General features: G+C 36.2%; 1 protein-coding gene across 1 annotated transcript; it reads right to left on the reverse strand.

The window, feature by feature from the left end:
• Nucleotides 1–228: 228 nt before the first annotated feature.
• TNFAIP6 (TNF alpha induced protein 6) lies at nt 229–15,320 on the reverse strand. Its single transcript, XM_080799683.1, has 6 exons — nt 15,122–15,320; nt 10,801–10,938; nt 8,909–9,070; nt 5,692–5,920; nt 3,631–3,671; nt 229–912 (listed from the first exon to the last, which is right to left on the reverse strand). Exons 1-6 carry the CDS (start codon nt 15,213–15,215, stop codon nt 743–745), a joined length of 834 nt encoding a protein of 277 aa, XP_080655809.1. The 5' UTR covers nt 15,216–15,320; the 3' UTR covers nt 229–742.
• Nucleotides 15,321–16,125: the final 805 nt, after the last annotated feature.

A 16,125-nucleotide genomic window follows, 5' to 3' on the forward strand; every position in this document is an offset into this window, starting at 1 on the left:
AAATTCAATTTTTTAAAAGCTGTACATTTATTTTACTATTTTTTAAAGTAAACCCCGCCCCCCGCCCAATGTGGTGCTTGAACTCATGACGCCAAGATGAAGAGTTGAATGTTCTACTGACTGTGCCAGCCAGGGAACCTAAGAAAATTCTATTTTAATTAATATCTGAGCCAGTAATTCTACTTCAAGGACCCTATCCCAAATAATTAGAGAGCTGTACAAATATGTATGTTCAAGGATATTTATTGCAGCAATAGTTTTGAAAGCAACTTTAAATTCCCACAGTAGAGACAGGCTTAAATAAAGTATGGAAGAATTATACCATGGAATATTTTACAGCTGTTCAAAATTATGTTTTTGCAGAATACTTAATGATCCAGGAAATGCTTAAGCCATAATGTTCAAAGTTAAAAAAACTCAGATATAAAACTGTACATGGAACCTGATTCCAAAATTTCAAGTACAAATACATATAGATACATATATACATATACCACAAATTGAAAAATAACTAAAAGAAAAATATATAAATGTTAATGTTTGTTATTTTTATGCAGTGGAATTATGAGAGATTTTATTTTCTCATTTAAAGCTTTCTATATTTTCCAATTTTCCCAAAATTATCAGGGATTGCCTTTCACATTTAGAAAATAAATAAATGCTATTAATAATAATATAAAAGTGAGATCAGAGGGGTTCCAAAAGATACAAATGTAAACAGTGAGTGTCCTTTTTTGTTGTTTTATAAATGGCTAAATCTTCCAGCTAAGAAGTTTTTATTTCCGGTAGAAGTAGTACTCGTGTTTTTTCCTTGATTGGATTTGGATAGCAGATCCACTGCAACGTACTTGATTTGGAAACCTCCCGCAGTCACTGAAGCATCACTGAGAAACTTCAAGGTCATGACATTTCCTGGGGAGGAGGGGGAGTGCAAAAGAACAAAGATGTTATTCTGCTTTGATTTGGCTGGCAATCCAGAGACTCATCATTCTTAGAGGAGAATATAAAAATTCATGAACCATGGACATGTGGGTGGGCCAGTTGGTTAAGCGACTGCCTTCGGCTCAGATCATGGGATGAAGCCCCGCATGGAGCTCCATGCTTGGTGGGGAGCCTGCTTCAATCCTCCCCGCCCCCCCCCCCCCCCGCCCCGCTTGTGTTCCCTCTCTGGCTTTATCTCTCTCTGTCAAATAAATAAATAAAATCTAAAAAAAAAGAAAAAAAAACTCCAGTAAAATGTTGAATAGTACAAGAAAAGAAAATCAGAAACAATCATCTTTAGGATGTTAAATATTGGTACATGATAAATTATGGTACATCCATACAGGGACCTAGTAGGCAGTCATTAAAATGAATTTGAGGGGCACCTGGGTGGCTCAGTGGGTTGAACCTCTGCCTTCCGCTTGGGTCATGGTCTCGGGGTCCTGGGATCGGGCCAGAATCGGGCTCTCTGCTCAGCAGGAAGCCTGCTTCTCCCTCTCTCTCTGCCTGCCTCTCTGCCTACTTGTGATCTCTCTCTCTCTCTGTCAAATAAATAAATGAAATCTTTAAAAAAAATGAATTTGAATGATCTACATACTGTATGCTGACTTGGAAATATGTCCATGATATCTGTGTATATCATGTTTATAAAATACAGGGAAACACTTGGAAGGATAATCACTACACAATCACCCAGTGCCTTTCTTGGGTGGGCAGAGATGGGGAGAGTGGTTATATTCTTACTTTATATACCATTTATTAAAGTGGTATAGTTTATGGGTAGTTTTTAGTTCATTCATTTTCTGGTCTTGTTTTTTAATATAAATATCCTGGGGTGAGTAAGCACATATTTAAGATGCAAACTAGACCAAAATGTTAACAGCGTTATACTTGACTGGTAAGATTATACTTCAAATGTATTTTAAATCTTTTTCTATCTCTTGATATCAATTTCCTCCTCTCGCTTTTTTGCTAAATCTTTGGCTGTTTTGTTTAATTGTGTTCTCTTCTGTGTGTTGATTTGTTTCTCTTTGAATAATAAACAGTGTGGGTTTTGGTTTTTTTTCTTGCAGTAGTGTTAAAAAAACAACGCTGTTTTGATTATGCTAGCAGTTAACTTTTTTCTGTTTTAGACAAAACAAGAAAAAAATGTAAAGTTTCAGGCTTTGATTCTCTGTTTCTTTCTTTCTTTCTTTTTTTTTTTTTTTAAATAGGATTCTTATCCCCCAACTAACTCCTATGGATGGCTCCTATCTACTTTTAACTTTCTGTTAACGTAAAATACATTCTCAAGAAAAAAATGAGATAAACAGTTTAATGGGCTGCCCTTACCAGGGAGATTGTGGCAGAGAATGAGTGAATAATTTTTAAGCATTAATCATTCAAGGATTGAATAAGAAGTTTTATTTCTTGTAATATTGATGCATAAGTGAGAATTTCATGAGAATTTCGTGCCTTCAGGCTAGGGTGTGGGAGTAATTTAGCTAGTAGTATCTGAGTTTAAGGACTACTTAGAAATTACAATTCTGTGTTATTTTGTTGGTTTTAGTTGCAGAAACACTGTGATAACTTTATGACTTGGAGGAAAATAGACCAAGTCAGAATGCCAACTACTAGTGCTAGGGATGGAAATAAAAAGAAAACAACAAAAACACCTAAGAAAGTGAAGGTTCTTAGCCAGAAAATAGCAGTATGGGGCAATGGCAAAGGCATTTCTTCTGGATATAAATATATACGACCACAAGCTCATTGCTTGAGGTACATTGCATGGGACAAAGTCACAAAAGTAATTGGCAGGAGTTAAAAAGATTTGGAACACTTTGCCAACCATAGCTAGCCTTTTGAGATTTACTATGTATAATTAGCGTATTAAAAGCTCTCTGACATCTTCCAATAAAGAGACCTGTTTACCATTGTTTAAACCAATGTTTCCCCAGTTCCCTTGACCTTAATGTTCTTTTCTCATGCAACACCTATTAAAAATGTTTCATAGGGGGCGCCTGGGTGGCTCAGTGGGTTAAAGCCTCTGCCTTCGGCTCAGGTCATGATCTCAGGGATCAAGCCCGGCATCGGCCTCTCTGCTCAGCAGGGAGCCGGCTTCCTCCTTTCTCTCTGCCTGCTTCTCTGCCTACTTGTGATCTGTGTCTGTTAAATAAATAAATAAAATCTTAAAAAAAATAAAAAAGAAATGTTTCATAGAACTGCTCTTCACAGCACTCTAGGGAATGCTGTCCAAAGATAAAAATGCAGTTAAGTGTGATGTAAATTTTTTTCGGTGACAGAAGATATTTTTAACAACTTTAATACTTCTGAAAATACCTCTCAATCCTTTATTGATGAAAAACTTTGGTCTTTTTATTTGCACATTTTATGGGCGTCATAACCCGTAGCAATATTCAGGGATTTGCAGACTCAAGACCATCTCAGACTGCATTCCTTCACCTGATGAGTCTACGCATTTTTAGTGTAAGGGGTTGGCGTTAAGTCCTAAGTATAAACACTACATTTTGCAAACTGGTAAGCTACATCTGTCCCAATGGTTCTCTTAACTTTAAAAAGAAAATAGTAATAACTACTGGGTTCTCCACTTTCAGTGACACTATGGAAAAAAAAAAATCATAGTCCTACACCTCAATTTAGAGCCATTACCTGTGCTAACGATGTCTTCTGGAAGTTCATCTCCACAGTATCTGAAAGAAAATTTTTAAAAAAGAGAAGTCACACAGAAGAATATTACACGGCTTTAAGTGGCTCTGACCTTTAATTAAAGTGCTTTATTTTTCCTAAGTAATGTCTCATTTTCCTATTATTTGAAACTTTTTATTTTTTTTAACTCGAATTTGTAAGGGAGAGGAAGGATTAAAACAAAGTTTGTTGTTTCAAATAACGTGAGAATATAAATGAGATTCTTAAAAAAGGACATGTGGCATTTCTACTGTGTGTACTTGCAAAACTATTTGTGTAGTAGACAATTTTAATCTCTCTGGAAAAATTTTAAATTTGATTTTGATTAATCCTATGAAGTTTCTTCATGGTTAAAGAGGAATATGTGTATGGTTGATGGTATTACTGATTTGAATTCTAGAGTAGACTGATCTAAATGTGGAAAATTATGTTGGACCTTACAAGAGGGACTGGTTTTAATGTGAATCTACTTGAAAGAAACTCCTTTGTACATTACATAAAAGGGAAGGATTTATCACATAAATCCGATAAATAACAAATTAGTCTATGGAAAATCTTTTAAAAAAACAGTATATGATTTTATCTAGGGCTGTAATTGATTTGTGGAACTAGGTTTAGATTGAAAATATCATCTTGACTCTCAAGGTAGGATGTCCGTTCTTTCAACAAATGTTTTGCTCTTAATTTCTCCAACCCTACTTCATCTATAGCAGTAGTCTGTCAGCCAAAGAGCAGAATAAAACAAAACAAAACCAATTTCCCTCCAAAAGTTGTTGCTTGTGTATGCAAGAAATGCCTTTCTTTTTCTTGGTGTTTAAGTTACACATTTCAAAGTCACAACAAACTACTGAGTCTATCATTTTTAATTATTTTAATAATTTCAATCATTACCATTTTCTTTTATTAAATTACTGTCATGGATAATGGAAAATTGGTAACCGATAGTCCATTGATACTGGATAGTCTCAGATATGCGTTATTAAGTGGGGGCTAAATAAATAAAACATATAATTATATATGCTTTGATTTGTAATATTTTGTGAGACATTCGAAGTTTAAACTATACTGGAGATTCAGAATGGCAACACAGAATGGTTGTGTCCCAGGATGTTTAAAACCCGATGGAGAAATATTGAGGAAAGGAGCACTTGTTTTTTATGTCAAAGAAAGCTATTTTAAAGAAGATATCCACTGTATGTTTAGGTAAATTTTGTGAGAGAAGGGGCTATACTTTGCTTAATTCTTTCCTTCCTTATTTTTTTTTTAAGATTTTATTTATTTATTTGACAGACAGAGATCATAAGTAGGCAGGAAGGCAGGCAGAGAGAGAGGGGGAAGCAGACTCCCTGCTGAGCAGAGAGCCGCCGTGGGGTTCGACACCAGGACCTTCAGATCATGACCTGAGCCGAAGGCAGAGGCTTTAACCAACTGAGCCACCCTGGCGCTCCTATACTTTGCTTAATTCTTATATTCATAATGCTTAGCACAATACTTTGTACACAGAAGGAAGACAATAATTAAGAATTTATAATTATTTTTAGGAGGTTGATAGAAATTAGAATACTTAAAACCCTCCAACAAATTTCTCAATTCACATGTGTCTTCTTCCTCCCATTGTTAATGAAATACTGAGGTATTTTATTTTTTTATTTGTTTGAAAAGTTTTATTTATTTAAGTAATTTCTATACCCCTCATGAGGCTTGAACTCACAACCCCAAGATCAAGAGTCACACACTCTTCTGACTGAGCCAACCAGGTGCCCTGGAGTCTTTTTAAATAGACTATTTAATTCTTACAACTTAATAGTAATCAAAAGGCTGCTGTCACTATTTTAATTATAAGAACATGCAGCAGCTGACTGGCTTCACATACTAAGAAAAATCTTTGCTAAAAAAGGATATGGTGTTGCCAGGGAGTGAAAATACTAGAGAATCAATAACTGTGGGGAATATTGAAGAAAATTAAAGAAACATCAAACAAAATATTGAAGGTATTTTTAACTCTTTATACGGGGAAACACGTACCTTCCCACAAAACCATGGACATCATCATAACTGTCATATATTTCAACATAGTCAGCCAAGCAAGCTGGGTCATCTTCAAGGTCAAAGTCCAAAAAGCTCAGGTGAATACGCTGACCATACTTGAGTCTAATGTGCCAGTAACAGATCTGGTTATCATCGTACTCATTTGGGAAGCCTGGAGATTTAAAAATTCGCTTTGGATCTGTAAAGACACCACCACACTCCTTTGCTAAAATGGATAAAACAAACAAACAAAAAAGGAAAGAAAGAAAGCATTAGAAAAAATATTATCCCTATTTTAAACACATATGCTCTTCTTAGTGCCTATTTATTCCTTTTAATAAAATATTAAATATATATACTTACAGCTAAAGAATAAATGAATATTTTCATTATTCATTGGTAAATTCTTTCAAATGAATATACACTGAATTTGTATGAAATGACAAGAAAAATGACAAGAAAAAAATAGCAATTTAATTAATTGTGCTCTTGTACTTTTTTTGTATTTTATCTTTTCAGCTTAGAATGCACAAGCCTCAGGGCGCCTGGCTGGTTCGGGGAGCGTGCAACTCTTGATCTTGGGGTTGTGGGTTCAAGCCCCATGGTGGCTGTAGAGATTACTTAAAAATAAAATCTTTTTATTTTTTTTTAAAGAATGTACAAGTCTCATGTGTATATGTTCATGTATTTTGATGAATATGTATACCCTTGTTAGCAACAGCCCAATCAAGATGGCTGCAATTTTGTCCTGTGGTGTCAACACTGTGTCTTCAGGGACTTTTTAGAATAATGAGTCCAATAAATTCTGTTTGGAAAATCATTATAGAATTTCAGAGTCACAAGAGACCTTGAAGGCCACTCTAATCCAGTTTAAAGGAATAATTTATTATCATTTTATACTCCTTTCACTGGTTTTAAACTAATACCTTAATCCTAATATTTGAGGATTTGACAGAGATATTCATGTTTGTTTTTTCAAGTCATTTATCACTTTACAGATTCCTGCCATGCCTTATAACCTGGAATGAGAACAATCAAACAACCACTGCCAGAACCCATGATTTTACTGGGTGACCCGGAACGAAAGGTATGGAAAACCCCTGGTTAATTCTGATTTCGAATCAAATAAGCATCTGCTATCTGTCCTATGCCATCCTGTCTTTGTTGTCTATACCATTAGATTAGGAAACATTTCAAATGTTGTTGTCTATACCATTAGATTAGGAAACATTTCAAATGTTGAACAATTTGATTGTCTATTTAGCTATTCAGCTCTATATTTTATTGAGCAATTGATAGTCATTGGTTTATTTTTATGATACCATTATGATTTCTTCATTACAATTATTTTTCATTGAACTTTTCCTCCCCCAGTACTAGTTCAGGTGGTCCCCAGTCCCCTTCAGGTTCACTACATCCTAAAAAATCAGCATGTCACTGAATCCAGAAGTAAGCTGAGAACAGAGTAAGAAGAAGTCTCCCAGGATTCTGTACAAATATTCCCAGATTAAAAAGGATTCTGCCTTGATGAGAGACAAAAGCAATTTATAAAAATTTGTAAGTTAAGGTGGCATCCTTATAAAAAGGCAAGGAAATACTGTAAGAACCTTTCTATTAGCACTTCTTTATCTCCCCTAGAGATAAATGTCCCCTATGGAAATGATTGAATAGATGCTCAGAGATCCTAAACCTTATCAAGCAAAGGAAGAATCAGAGAACACACTTGGAAATAGAAGTGTCTCTTGAGAGTCAAAAGAAAGTTGCTTGTGTAAATATACAGATGAAAAAGGAAGAGAGGAAGAGGGAGGAAAAGAAGATATATGAACTATTAACAATAACTGAATACAGAACTAAATATAACATAGGTTTAATGTATGTCAAAGTGAAAATTACAGCCCTATATAAATGCGCTATACTTATTTATTCATATTTTGTCTTTAGTGGGAATACATAATGGCTCTAGGCAAAATTCTTTTCTACTTAGTATACACATTATTTTGAGATAAAGATTAGTTACAAACATGAGAAACTATTCTCCAATGGTTAATATCATTGAATAATAAATTCTATCGTAACATGCTAGAACTTCACTATAACTCACTGTAACTTCACTATAGGGACTTTCTTATAAGGCAGATTGAAACAGGACTACACCTGAGGATGCTTGTGATCATAAACATTAGACAGACTTGGGAACATATTATAATTCTTCGTAGTATCATGTTGTGGGAAATGCATCTAAAAAGAACAATCTATTTTTTCTCTAAAAACATGAACAAAGAGTAGCTCTTTATAGTAGGTATGTTGAATTAATTTTCTCTTTAAAGTTTTCCTAGCTACAATCAACCATGGGAAAATACAAATAAAAATATACTATATAAAAATAACTAACGAGTAAATCCAGCATATAATTGTGAAAACAAACCACAGAGTGAGAGTTGCTTAGTTTGGAAGTTTAAGAATTTATGTACAAGAAAATCAGGGGAAGAGTTTATTTTGCTCTTTTTCCCCCCATTCTATCTAAGGGGAAATATTGAACAGTTAACATTGGGTAGTATCACTTTGTTGTTTTAGCTAATTAACTGACAAGTTTATAATCTGCTTTTTTTTTTCCTTTGTGGCTGGGAATAGAAAAAGATGTGGCATAGAAAAGACCTGAATCCGAGATCCTGCCTGCCTGCTAACTATTGGATGTTTGATTTTGGTAAGTTATTAAGTTATTAAGTTATTAAGTTATTAAGTAAGTTATTAAGCTCTTCGACTTTCAGTGTCCCGATTTCTAAAATGGGTATAGCAATAGCTTCTTGCAGAGTCGTTGTGAATACGGACAGCGTGGAAGAGGAGCAGCAGGCAGGTCTGGCCCAGCGTAACCGCTCCGTGAATGGTTGTTATTAAAAATTATCGGGATGCCTGGGTGGCTCAGTTGGTTGAGCAGCTGCCTTCCGCTCAGGTCATCATCCCAGCGTCCTGGGATCGAGTCCCGCAAAGGGCTCCTTGCTCGGCGGGGAGCCTGCTTCTCCCTCTGCCTCTGCCTGCCTCTCTGCCTACTTGTGATCTCTCTCTGTCAAATAAATAAATAAAATCTTAAAAAAAAAAAAAGAATTATCATCACCAAGTTGATTTATCTCTGTAAGAAGGAGCCATTTATATTTAACAACCTCTTAGTAAAATGTAATTGTTTTGGCAAAGTATACAATTATTATTTGTAACAAACCTTGTGGGTTGTAGCAATAGGCATCCCATCTTTCACTCCTATTAAGACGGACTCCGTAATCAATAATCCCAGTTTTTCCAAATCCACAGTTGGGCCCCGGTTTCACAATGGGGTATCCAACTCTGCCCTTGGCCATCCACCCAGCAGCACAGACATGAAATCCTGCGAGAGAAGGAAAGGATTATGGGCTAACTGGCAAACCCCTCAGCTGAGTGAAGGTCATCTTAACAAAAGTAGCCCCTTCTCAACTGCCCAAAGCCAGGTAAGTACAAGGAGAGAAACTATTTTCTTTCTCATTTTTTTGAAAAACGCTTTTCTTAAAAAATAAAGTTTGAATACAAATAAAATGAAACATCTGATTTTTACTAGAAAATGCCATCTTACTTGAAAAAAAAAAAAGAGGCAGATGGACTGGAAATCATAATACCATGAATATGAAAAATCCAAGTTCACAGCTGGCTTCTTTTCACAAATGACCTACTGAGTGCCATGAAATAATTTCTGAAATTACCATTGATCCTGGAAAACAAATTTTTTTTCAAATGATAATTTAATTAGTTTCTATTTCAGGATCAATTAAAATTTGCTAATATTTTAAGAAATTTGAATAGGCATAAATGTACTCATAAATTTTGAACAAAGCCTCAGCCCTGTTTTCCTTGCCCAGCTTCAGAGCCTGTCTAAGTATTTGCCGCTGCCGTCCAAGAGCGGTTTTACTGAAGGTCCAGGACAGCCAGTAATGGCCCCAGCCTTTGTATCCCTCTTTCCAGGTACCGCATCATGCACAGCCCTGTGGGTCTAGACTGAGCAATGTGCTGGGCAGACTTTCGGGATTTTTAGAGAACAATTTTATTTTTATCCTGAGTAATATTTAATAATAGCATAAGCTTTGCTAGTTGTTGTTTTTTTTTTTTTTTTTTTTAATCAACAAAGGGGTTTCTTCAGTGGAGAAGAGAGTTCTAAATGGGGGTGGCCTTTTGGTTTCTCCTGTAAAACCACCATGAGAGATGGTCATGATGCATTTTTTTTTAAGAAGGCACTAGCACTAGTTAATCACTTCGTTTGCACCAGGTCTCCTGACATCATCTCAGTTTCTTTTTCCTGCCATCTTACAACCTGCTTATCTTCCTTTTGATCCTAAAGTATGAATGCATTCTCCCACTTAACTTAAAGAAATTGAGACACAGGGGTACCTGGGTGGCACCGTTGGTTAAGTGTCTGACTCTTGGTTTCAGTTGGGGTTGTGATCTCAGGGTTGTGAGAGATGGCGACCTGCTTGGGGCTCTGTGCTCAGAGTGGAGCCTTCTGGGAATACGCTCTCCCCGTCTCCCTCCCTCTCCCTCTTTTGCCCCTCCCTCACCTCCTCTGCACAGGGGCTCTTGAGCATGTGCACATTCTCTCTCTCTCTCTCTCACAAATAAATAAACAAATCTTTAAAAAATTTTTTTGAAAAAAAAAAAGCCACTAAATTCAGTATTTCTTCTATGAAGAAAATTTCTTTATAAAACTCAACATAATAACATTTAATAGCTGAGGAAACCCATACTCAGAAGTTAAGAAAAGATAGAACAGTATGGAAAATGAATAGAAGTGGCATTAAAATTAATGAGGAATTGAAATGATGTTGAGATAGCGATGTCTTTGTTTTTTTTTACTTCTATTATATTAGCTCACAATGGGTTGTGACCCCAAATAAGTTGCTGGCACTAAGACCTTTCCACTGGCTCTAGGCAGAGAAGATGGAGAAGGCAGAGACTAGACATGTCATAGGGGCTTAGAGAAGCATCGGAAGGATTGAGAGAGAAATCTTATGAAGGGGTTATAGAAAAGGTGGAGGTTGTTTTTTGCCCCCAAAGGTGAAAAAGAAGAAAAATCATTGTCAAATTAGTTACCAATTTTTCTGGCTGCCTCTAGTTGCTTGTAGGTGGCGAGTCGGCCGCCTTCATATTCGCACACTGCCTTGGCTTCTGCGTAGGTGAGCTTGTATTTGCCAGCTCGCGCTTCTCTGTGGTACACACCTGCTGCTTGTTCTGTGAATTCACACAATGTGGTAAGTACGCTGTGATCCATTCTTGTGGAACAAGGGAAATTCTGTGGCCTCATCTAGAAGATTGCATCAGCTATTGTTCCTGCCAAAGAGTTTCCCGGGTCAGTGACCCAGGGTGGCTAAGTTTTCATTGTTAGAAAGCTTTGAAAAAAAATACGAATGAGGGGAATTTTAGGGGAATTTTAGGGGACACAGGAGAAACTTGAGGCTAAATTATGTTTCCTGAACTGATGGCCTGAAAGAAACCTGTAAGGCAACTTTGTATTTCCACACTATCAAAAGGTGACAAAGTTTTGACTTTTTTTGGCTTTCTTTTAAAGCAAATAAAAACTTGGAAAGGTAAACAATGGGGAGAGGGAATGGAAGTGAAGGCAAAAGAAACCAATGAAAATTGATCCATTATGTAGGCTCACAATGATGGAGAAAAATAATCCAAAATATCCATTTGAGGGAAATGACTAATGCAATGTGATTGAGAATTTAGTAAACAAATCAAAAACTGAGGAAAGGTTTAAAGAATCCAAAGAAAATAAAGACTGCATTAAGGGGGAAAAAAAAGATTCAAACACAGCAGAGAAAAAATTGGGTACACTGAACTACCAGCATGTTGTTCCCAGCATATTTTAGGGAATAAGTCATAAGCGAATTGTCTTCCAGTAGATCACTGTTTAAATTGTTTTGAGTTTGGAGTGCATTTTGCCATAGAAACAATGCGATAATTTTTCCAGGACAATAATCATAACATTAGCTCTCATCGTTCTGTGTAGACCTTCAGATTATGGTCAAGTCTTTGTACCCTAACCTGTACAATCAGCTACCATTAAGATCATTTCCAACGAGACCACATATGTCTTGGCATTCAGCAAGACGTGAATCCAGTAGTAGTGCTCGCTCTCCTCCCCAGGCTAACGCTGACACCCCCACAGTTCAATAGGAGATGCTGCTTGCCACCTGCTCTGTTTCTCTGGACTGCAAGGGATCCTGTTCTTACACGTTGTATGGTAACATCCCATCACTTATGCGCTGAAGACCTTAGTCAATCTGATGCTCATAGGTCAGGGAACACAAGGAACATCAACGTTATCTTCCTGTTTGAAAGTTGCCTACTGCCCAAATGTCCTTCATATTGGTAAAACCTCATTAACTAAACTTCCGCTGGTTTCCAATTTGGTTATTTTGAGAACATACCATGAGGTCTGCTAAGCGCTGTGGGTCAAGTCCACTTCTCAGGGCAACTTGGACACTAGTGGGCAATCGAAGTACTTTTATTTTGCAGTATAAGAGTACTAAGCCTTTTAGTAGAGAAGGGAGACATGTTGAACTTACTTATGGATCATATTAGAGATTACCAAAATTGTTTAAAATTGTACCTATTCCCTGACAACATAGACTATAAGATCTTTATTAGTAGGAATTATTTTAATGTGTGCAAATGTTTCTCAAGCTAAGATTTCCTTGTCTTTTACTCCCTAATCAAAATATGACATTCATAGGGAAAAAATTAATTAACAGAGCAGTTTTTGAACAATAATTTTAAGTTTTCCTCCCAGTAATTTTTCTTAAATTTTTGGTAACTAGAACTCATCTAGTAATGAGATGGTTGGTAATTTAAATGGTAAAAAAGTATATGTTATCATTTTAAATTCATTAAATAATGTTAATATTCTACATTTTTCCCAAAAGAGCGACAAACTTCTTATTATTTTGCCTTATGAGTGGTTGAGAACTCCGGTACCTATTTGACAATTTTAAGAACACATTTATTTGAAAACATTGCTCAATTCAGAATTTTAAACTACGAAGATGGTCCTTTGTACCTAATTTTAAAAGTTTTATTCAGAAGGAATAATAATTTATTCATTTTTAGAGTCCCTAGTCACTCATTAAAACTGAGTATTTAACCACCACTTTTTTTTCTGTTAGCATGGGACAACAGTAGCATGTTGGCTCCAATCTCTCCTCCTGGTTCTTCACTGGATGAGTTGTGTAACCTTGTACAAATTACTGCCCACACCTCAGTGTCTTCTTCTATCAGATGGGAATAATGTTGGCTATTCTGGGAATAAATACATCACTAAAACCCACAAGCGTAACTTCTGGATCCTAGTAGGAGCTCATGATAGTGTTACTTGTCCTTCTTTTTTAGATTCTTTTTTTTTTTTTAAAGATTTTATTTATTTATTTGACAGACAGAGATCATAAGTAGACAGAGAGGCAGGCAGAGGGGGAGGAAGGGAAGCAGGCTCCCCACTGAGCAGAGAGCCCGATGCGGGGCTCGATCCCAGGACCCTGGGATCATGACCTGAGCCGAAGGCAGAGGCTTTAACCCACTGAGCCACCCAGGTGCCCCCTTTTTTAGATTCTTTACAGTGGTTGAAAACAATCGCTTATCTGTGCAGTTTTGATTTTCATCATCTATGTAAATTAGTTGATGCGTCTTATCTTTATATTACAAAAATTACTATTTGAGGAATAGTAATTACTATTGGGGTCTGGAACTGAACTGGAAGATACCAGAGTTAAAAATGAAATTTAGAGGTCTCATACTTTGACCTTCTCATTTTACTACTAGTGGAACTGAGACCAAGTTTGAAGCGCCTTGTTCGTGATAGCTGCTAATAGATTCCTGCCTTCCTATCCGGCTCTCTTCCTTCTCTAAATAGCTTTTAATACCATATTGACCTAACCAACTGTAAACAATTTGTGTTAGGCTGACTGGTCAATAATTTGTCCCAGATTGAAGCAATGTGCAATTACCCCGAGCCTCAGATTTGCAGCATACTATTAACATTTGGGTGTGCTTCTCTCTACCTCTAGGACAGAACTTCTATTGTCCATGTTCACATTTTTGTAATATACAGCATCACTTAAAAAACAACAAAAACAACAACAGTGACAAATGGCTTGATCATTAGAGAGTTTGATAGCGTTTCAAGGTTTATGTATATGGATTTAACTCTTCCTAGCTTTACGGCAGTTTTTTCCATTTCTAACAAAAGTGTGTATATTTTCTAAGGTTGCTGATGTGCTAGGAAAATTAACAAAGAGCCTTGTTCACTCCTCAAGAAAGTCCCAGACCCCGTTTTGGCCAAATGGATTGCCCTGTTCGGCTTGAAACTAGTTCACTGGCTCAAGCTGAAAAAAGAGGGGGCAAGGCTGTGCATTGCAAATCAAGCTTTTTAATGAAATCCGCATGGCTGCAGTTATTACCAGAGAGAAACACGCTGAAAGGAAAAATATTCCACAACCATGTGCTGCTTACCAAGCATTAGAAAAAGATCTAGGTTAATTTTGCTTTCTCTGTATTTCTTTATTTTATACAAGAATTTGTCAGTTTTCTTCTTGAGTAAACATTTTTTCACTATCAAACACAGTCATGAGCATAAAGCAATATTAATTTTTGTCACGAGAAAACATTGTTTAGAGTACTATACAGGGTATTTTGGGTTTTCCCTATATAGTCTTTCCTGGTTTATTGTTTATATTCACGTTAAGCGCATGTCATTCTTTACATTTAACAAAAGAAAACAGCAAAAGAAACTTTCCTGTTCTAACAAAAGGGGTAGAAAAGTATTTATATGGATAGCTCTCAAACAAAAGGAGTCAAAGTGGTGAGACTCCACTCAGAAATACAAGGTTTTATCATTTGTTTTGTATTACAAGCTGGCTTTGCATCAAACTAGTCAAAAGATGTTTGGAAAAAGCAAGATATACATTACAGGTCAGAGTACACAGTCAAATGATTATAAAATCATTGTATATTCCAACTTACCTTTTACATTTCTGTTATAATTACCTGCTACAAAATCTGAATGCAAACGCATTGAAATAGAAACAAAATACGGTGTTTTTATTTTGCTAAACCTTCCCTACCAAATACCATCACATCTGCTTTGAAAATATATTTTCTCATACGGAATATAAACATTAACTTCCATTTTCTACTGAATAGTTTGCTTTATTTAAAAAAAACCTATTTTTTTTTAATTTTAGAAGGCAAGAACAGTTTTTTTTTTAAAAGCACATGCATTCCAATAGCTGTTTTTCCTCAACATTCTTTGAAAACATCAGCCTTAAAACAGAACAAAAAACTTTCCTGCTTCAATTTACCATCAATTCAAAGAAGTAACGTCCCCAAGAAGCAGCTCATGAATGAAGTTTCTTACCAAGCCATATGGAGTTATGAAAAATTCCGTTCTTGAATCCCCATCCGTGAACCTCTTCCCAGAGCAGGACAAATAAGTAAGTTAAGATGATCATATCTCAGCTGTAGAGACGTAATAGCCTGTTAGGACTGCTCAGGGTAAGTTCTCAGAGCAGAGGCTGAAATGTGACTGAAACATCTGGTTTCCACATCTTTTAAATGGTTTTTTTGGACTGTGAGGTCAGCAAGTATTCTCCAATGGCATTTTTCACTGTAGAGTTACACAATTAACTCAGTGTCTGAAGCAAATCCCCTGACTCATTTGCATTGGCAACCCAAACTAAGGATATAGAACCATCATCTACATTTTAAAATTCATCTACTCGGAAAGTGGTTTATTAATTCTGTCTGTCACAGACATTTCTCTATTAGGAAGTTTGTGTAACTTGGTGTAGATTCAGCAATGATTAAAACAAAAATAAAAAACTTCAGTAGGGGTTTTAAGGGAAATCCTGAGTGTCTTATTTGCAGGAAGTCAATTATGGAGTGTGGGGTTTAGGCTTAAACATTAATCTTGAACTTGATGCTGGTAATATTACTGTAATTTTCCCCAAACATTGCCAAGCTTGTATAGAAAATTTTAAACAAAGGCATGCGTAGTTTGGCAAACTCTAAACTGTATCCGGTGATGTAGGATATCTTTGCCTTCTGTCTCTGTTTGGCCTGGGGTTGGATCTGTTGTAGTCCTTGGTTTATTGTGGTCAGCAGGTAAATACATCAGCTTCCAGAAAAGGAGCTCCATTTCAGAGCTTTAGGACATTCCAGCAGCTTTGGGGTACCACAAATTCTTGAAGTTGGAGGAGAAAGATGGATGGGTAGCTAGTCAGAGTTGATAAGAATATGGCCCTAGGTTTCTCCAAACCACTCTAACTTTGAAGATGATCAAAACAAAAGGTAATCATTAGTAGTAGTGAAGTCACCATGCCTTAAAATAGCCCAGGCTTTCCACTCCTTTTGTGTAGGGTC

The sequence above is a fragment of the Martes martes genome (assembly GCF_963455335.1).
Source record: "Martes martes genome assembly, chromosome: 3".
Taxonomy (NCBI): Eukaryota; Metazoa; Chordata; class Mammalia; order Carnivora; family Mustelidae; genus Martes; species Martes martes.

Bases quoted from the DNA above. Each gene is read 5' to 3' on its own strand.
- TNFAIP6 (XM_080799683.1), bottom strand. From the start codon at position 15,215: ATGATCATCTTAACTTACTTATTTGTCCTGCTCTGGGAAGAGGTTCAC. The intron at 10,939-15,121 runs GTAAGAAACTTC...GTGAATTCACAG, and splicing joins TCATAACTCCATATGGCTTG to AACAAGCAGCAGGTGTGTAC. The intron at 9,071-10,800 runs GTAACTAATTTG...CTTCTCTCGCAG, and splicing joins AGAGGCAGCCAGAAAAATTG to GATTTCATGTCTGTGCTGCT.